This window comes from Antrostomus carolinensis, unplaced genomic scaffold, assembly GCF_000700745.2.
Source record: "Antrostomus carolinensis isolate BGI_N321 unplaced genomic scaffold, ASM70074v2 scaffold8234, whole genome shotgun sequence".
Taxonomy (NCBI): domain Eukaryota; kingdom Metazoa; phylum Chordata; class Aves; order Caprimulgiformes; family Caprimulgidae; genus Antrostomus; species Antrostomus carolinensis.
Genome location: NW_010310059.1, coordinates 82344 through 88098, shown reverse-complemented (window position 1 = coordinate 88098; position 5755 = coordinate 82344). Strand labels below are relative to the sequence as shown.

Below are 5755 nucleotides of genomic sequence, written 5' to 3'. Positions count from 1 at the left end.
AGTACAGCCTGGTGGAGAGCCAGGCGGCCTCACGGCGGGGCAGCTGGGACAGCCTGCAGGACCCCAATGACAGGCTGGACAGCATCTCCGTCGGTAGCTACCTGGACACGTTGGCTGATGACATGGATGAGTATTCCCAAAATACTGCTGAAAACGCCGCCGCATCTGTGCCAGGCAGAGCCCTGGTCAGGGCAGAGCAGGATTGGGTCAGGATCGACCCCGAGAGGGGTCTTGCAAAGCAAGAGAAGGGCAAAGCGGAGCACGAGTGGCCCCACGTGGACCTCTCCCCACCTGGGCTGCCCCAGGATCACCGGTTTGCAAAGGAGCCCCAGGTGGCCAATGGGTATTTGGGCCAGCAGCCTTCCTCTCTGGAGGCACCAGGCAGAGACACCAAATTGCTGTTGGGGGCAGAGGAGAGGCTGGGGAAGGGGAACGCAGGTGGGAAGGCTCGGAAAGCTGAGGCTGACTTCGAGAACTGCAAACTCAAAAGCAAACTGCACCTGGAGTACGATGCCCACTGGCGCTGGCTCCAGTCTCAGGATGACGTGACATTCTTGTAGCCTGTGGCTTCGCCTTCCCAGTCCAGCTCTCCAAACTGCCTGCTCTGCTTCACTTGTCTCTGCTTGGGAGAGCTGGGGTGGCTGGGGAGGGTGACGGGCTGGCTTGGTGGTGTTGCACTGTTCCTCTGACCCCCCTGTCAGGATGGGGTGCCTGCCCTGTGGTGAATTTCTGGAATAGACAGAATGAGATGGATCCCCATAAATTTGATTCTTTGCTCTGGGGTGTTGCGTGCAGGTGGCTGGTTGCTCCTCTGTTGTCCTTGATGTTGGTGGCAGGGAAAGGTTGGTGAGGAAACCTGGGACAATGGGACTCCTGGGACCTCTCCCCTCTAATCCTCAGCCTCCTGTCTGCAAAAACTGGGGACCCTTCCCCCAGGCTGGTTACCCAGAGAGGACAGGAGATGCTTCTACACATTCACAGCTCGCTGGCACCAGCACGCTCGATGCGAGCTGTGAGGCAGGACCATCAGCAGGGCATCCCTGTTGGATGTGCTCATTTCCATCATCATCTTCAAGGCCACTGTTCATCCAGGTTAGAGTTGACCTGGGGTACCTGGCTGCATGGTGGATGCTAAAACCCCCTTCCCAGCTGGTGAAGCCCTGCCTGGTTCAAACACCTCTGTGAAGCTGATCTGAAGCGTGATCAGGGCTGTCACCATAATTGCTCCTGTTGGGCCGGGGAGCCTTCATCTGTGACCTGTGAAGGAAGGATGATGGTGCAGACTTCCCTTCCCCATGTGATTACATGAGAAGGGCAAAGCACTGGGTGGGAGATGGAGATCCAGTTGTCCCAGTGTGTTTCTGGACTGTCTCCCATCTGAGGACCAGGTCCTTCAGAAACCCCAGGACATGGCAGTATACAGGCAGCCTGGTAGAGCCTGTGGGGCTCAGACTCCAGAAGGCTTGTGCTTTCCCCTGATGCAGTGTGATGGGGGTCATGGCCTGGATGCTCAATGAATGATGCCAGATTTCTGCCTGCTACCAGCAACCAGAAATGTGAGACTCTCTGCTGGGATGGATTTGCAGCGACCCTACACTGGTGACATCTTTTCTGTCCTTTAAGCCTTGGCTTCTGCCTGTGCCTTTTTCTGTTCACCCACCATGCCTCAGCGCACCCCTTGCTGGCTTGTAGAGCATGGCTTGCAGCTGGAGCTGTCTGCAAGCCTGGGCAGGACCTGCTCCCTTCACCAGACGATGCAGGGAAGGACCTGGGCATCCCCTTCAAGGAGAGGGGCTCTTCCACATGCGTGGACAAGCCTGGAGGGTCCTGGCTTCACAACCCACGGATGCATCTGTCCCTGGCCAAGTGCTGTGACAGCTTTGCTTTTGCGTAGGTCACAACCTGGCTCTTTGCTGGGGTGGTGGGAGTGGGGACAATGTCTTCTGAAGTCAATGGGAAGCCAAGAGAGAGGGAAGACCTGGCTGTGACTCTTTCTAGATGTGAGATGTGAGCTGACTATGGTTAGGAAGGTGGTCAGGTGCACGACAGGTTCAGCTTTGTGTCTCTGAAGCAGCACCTTCCGTGAAAACTACCCTCCATGCCAAGACGCCTAACCACCCTCCCTTCCCCTGCAGATCCTCAAGGCTTCCCTGTATGGACATAGAGAGCAGGACAGTGTCTGGGATTCCTGGAGATGGCACCTGCCAAGGACTTGGGGGAATCCCAGCAAACTGGGACCAGGTTGCCTGACATGAGCATCCCATCTGCCTGCCCCATAGCAGCCGTGCTTGGCTGGCCATCGCCTGTGAGCAGCTTGTGGCTCCCTGCGTAGCTCCACCGCGGCTACTGAGCCACTATGTCCCCCAAGGCTGGCTGTCCCCCGCTTTCCTTCTAGCCCTGCATGCAATGAATCAGCTGAGGGTCCCGGGGGGAGACGGGGTAAGTCCTCCAGCGCTGTTAAAATCATTCTTGACAAAAAATAGCTGGCTTAATAAATGGTAGCGTTTCTCCCAGGCCACGCTGTCGGTGCTTTGCTGAGCTTACAGGGGTTTCTAGGGGAAGGGGAAAGGCTCCGGTTTGAAATGCCCTGGAGCTGCTGGCAACTTTTCAGGCAGGGCAGGTTTAGCCCCCTGTCCTGAAACAGGCACAGACCACATGTCCAGGGATCTGCCCCTTCTCACACCAGGGTGATGATGCCTAAAATCACACTTTTTGAAGCAGCTGGGTACCAGAGCATGTCTGCCAGGAGCGAGGATGCTGGTGAGACTGGATCTCTGGGAAGTGGGGCATATTGAACTCAGCTGAATTTAATCTCTAGCTATGGATGGCAGCTTCACCCTTCCTGCCCCAAATTTCCAGGGGAGATCTTGCTTGGATGTGTTTGCTGGTCCTGTTAGTCATGCTGGGGTCTCCATTTGCTTCCCTTGTTCTGCCTCCTCCACCCAGGACATGCCTGAGGAGTCTGGGTGTAGGGCAGAGACTTCTCTAGCCCAGCCCAGGGTGGGAGCAGCCAACAACTCTGATTTCAGGCTGCTGGGATTTGCTCCTGGGTGGGTCCCTTTAAAACCACTGGAGCCGGTGCTCATGCAAACATCAGGCTTTCCAAAGCAAACGCAAGTGGCTTATCCAGCCCTGCCATCCCGGCCTCAGCATCCGATCCAGCTCCTGGCTTGGAATCTGTGAGCTTTTGCAGATGGAGAGGTGGATGCTGGAGCCAGCAGGACTGGGCAGGATTTCCCCATTTTCTGTTGGGCTGAGGTAAGGTAATAAAATAAAATGAAGAAAATTTTGGAAACAAAATGCCCAACCCCTTCCTCTTCCAAACCTAGACCTCTGTGGTTGGACAGCTCTGTATCCACAGATGAGCCTTTGCTGGGGCTCCCCTGGACATGAACTCTTCAGCCTAGCTTACAGTTGCCCATAGCCCCCAGATCTGGGTGTCCCCTAGATCCCAGCCCTTGGAGCTGGAGGGATGGATGAGATCTCACAGTTTTCCTGCCATCCCCTGCCCTGTCTCTGGGCTGCCTGGTCAAGGGGTCACCCACCTCTAGGTTTTGCCCAGGCACATGCAGAGCAAATGTGTCCCAAACCCACCCTGGGGAAACACCCCAGGGACCTCAGCCTTGCTGAAAGGTGGGTGCAGCAATGGGGTGCAGAGCACCCATGGGTGGGAAACAGCCCGCAGAGCAGATCCACAGCCCCTCTCCTCACGCTGCCCAGCGAGGAGCAGCTGCCTGGCCCTGCCTGCGGCTGCCCTTGCACTGCTCTTGGGCTGTTCAGCGCCGGTGTCAGGTAAGAAAACAAGCAGCTAAAGCAGGCAGGATCCCAGCCAGTGCCAGAAAACACCCGCCTCTGTTACAATAAAAACACCAGCAAGCCATTTTTTTTTTAAAGATATACACAGAGATTAGACTGTTTTAACAAGGCAGTAAAACACTTTAATAGCTCCCCTTGCTTAGTTATTAAAAAGTCCTCTGAGCTTTCCCCTCCCTGTGTGCAGCTTGGCTCCAAAAGGGCCTGTCCCCTGAGTCCTGCAGCCATTTAAGCAATTTATGTTTGTCCCTGCGGGGAGGCAGCGTGAAAATAACCTTTTCCAGGGGAGGTAGGAGCCTGGTCCCCATGGTCCCAGGGGAGGTGGTATCCAACCCCTCTGCCAACAACCGTGGCCTTTGGTCTGGCAGTCCCGTGGCCCCACACAACCCTGTGGGCTTGCTGGTGTGGGGTACATCACCATGGGGTGACCCGGGGAGCGGGTGCAGGGGATGTGTGCGTGCAAGTGCAGCCTGTGGGGCCAGATCCTGACAGCCCCACCCTCCTCGGGGCCGGAGCGGGGATGCTCCTTCTTGTCCCTTGTACCATTCCCTGTGCATTGCTCAGGTGCTGGGAGGAAAACTGTGCAATGGGGCTGCTCTGCAATGCACTCATTGGGCTGTGCACAAGCACCAGCTCGTCTCGAGGCTTGTCTCAGACACCCACTGCTGAGATGAAAAGAGAAGAAAAGGCCCAAGTGAAGCAAGTGTAACCTGGGGCTGATGGCATCCTGTTCTCCGGTTCCCCTGAGCTGAGGGCTGTTTGCAGAGTGACCTGCCTGAAAATCAAGCCCCTCGAGAGAAAGTTTTCAGCCAGAGGGGTGTGATGAAGTGACCCAGTGACACCAGTGGCAGTGGAGGGGTGTCCCCAGCCCTTGGGGAACAAAGCTGGAGCGCGAGCCAGGAGCAAGCCGAGCCTTTGGGCAAGGTCTCTCTGGGTGTTCCCTGCCCAGGCTGGAAACGGGCCAGGCCTTTGCTTTGGAGACTAACCCTCCAGCTTTAGAGCTTCCCAACGCTTTGTGGGAGTGAAAAACAAGTGTGACTGCTCCGAGCCCTGTGGGCAACCGAGCACGGATGGGTGATGAGGACAGGCTTGTGGACACTGGGTGCCAAAAGGGAGCGGTGGCACAGCTTTTCCTTTCCTATTCCCTGGGTGGTGTGTCTCTGTATGTCTCTCTGTCCATCCATCTCCAGCAAAGTGCTGCAACTGGGACTGGGTTGCAATGCTTGTGGCCCTCCAATGCCTTCTGCAAAGGGATTTCGAGCCCAGAACCAGCTCCAGCCAGGATCTGTGCCCTAGGAGAGAGTCAGTGCTGGGAACAGAAAGGGTTTGAGGCAGTTTTTGGGCTGCTGCCCCCATTTCAAAGGCTCAGCCCTGGGTGTCGGAACAGGAGGGTGCAGGTGGTGTGAGCAGGGGGAGTTAGAGTTGCTACAAAAAGCAGCAGCTTCTCTCAACCCTGCTTCCTAAGTAGCTTAGGGGAGGAAAGAGGAACTTGAAGAGCAAACTCCTGCACTGAAGAGGTGCAGAGACTGGAGCAGTCAGAGCAGCCTGGCACCCTCATCAGCCCCCTTCCCTCTCACCATCCCCCAAAAGCTCCCCTGGGTAAAGCAGCCCCCGGTGCCTCTTCCCATGGACTTTCATCCTGTGTTGGTTGGCCAGACGCTTGTCCCCTGCTTGGAGCAGGTGGGGGACAAGAAAAGGGCTGGGGTTGACAGTCCAGCCTGGAGTGGGGGTCTTGGTGAGTAAGAAGAGAGGTGGAGGTTGCTTCCCCATTTGTACCAGCCCCCAAACAGTTCTCCCCTCCCCAGATTAGATGGAAGAGCAGGAAAGCAGACGCCAGATGATAGCAATGACACCAGGGTTGGGGGAATGCAAAGGAAGGTGGCCTGGGAAACTGCTGTCCTCTGCGGTTTTCCACTGGCATCTGTCACGTTCCAGTGGGGTC

The 5755-nt window shown here is 56.4% G+C and overlaps 1 protein-coding gene across 1 annotated transcript in view; it reads left to right on the top strand.

Moving 5' to 3' along the window:
• LURAP1 (leucine rich adaptor protein 1) overlaps positions 1-644 on the top strand; it is a gene marked incomplete at its 5' end in the record, with an annotated part of 787 nt that extends 143 nt beyond the window's left edge. The window contains one exon of the mRNA XM_029084569.1: positions 3-644. Within this exon, the coding sequence (XP_028940402.1) occupies positions 3-560 (558 nt within the window). The remainder of the gene's footprint in view (positions 1-2) is intronic.
• Between the last annotated feature and the right edge of the window lie 5111 nt (positions 645-5755).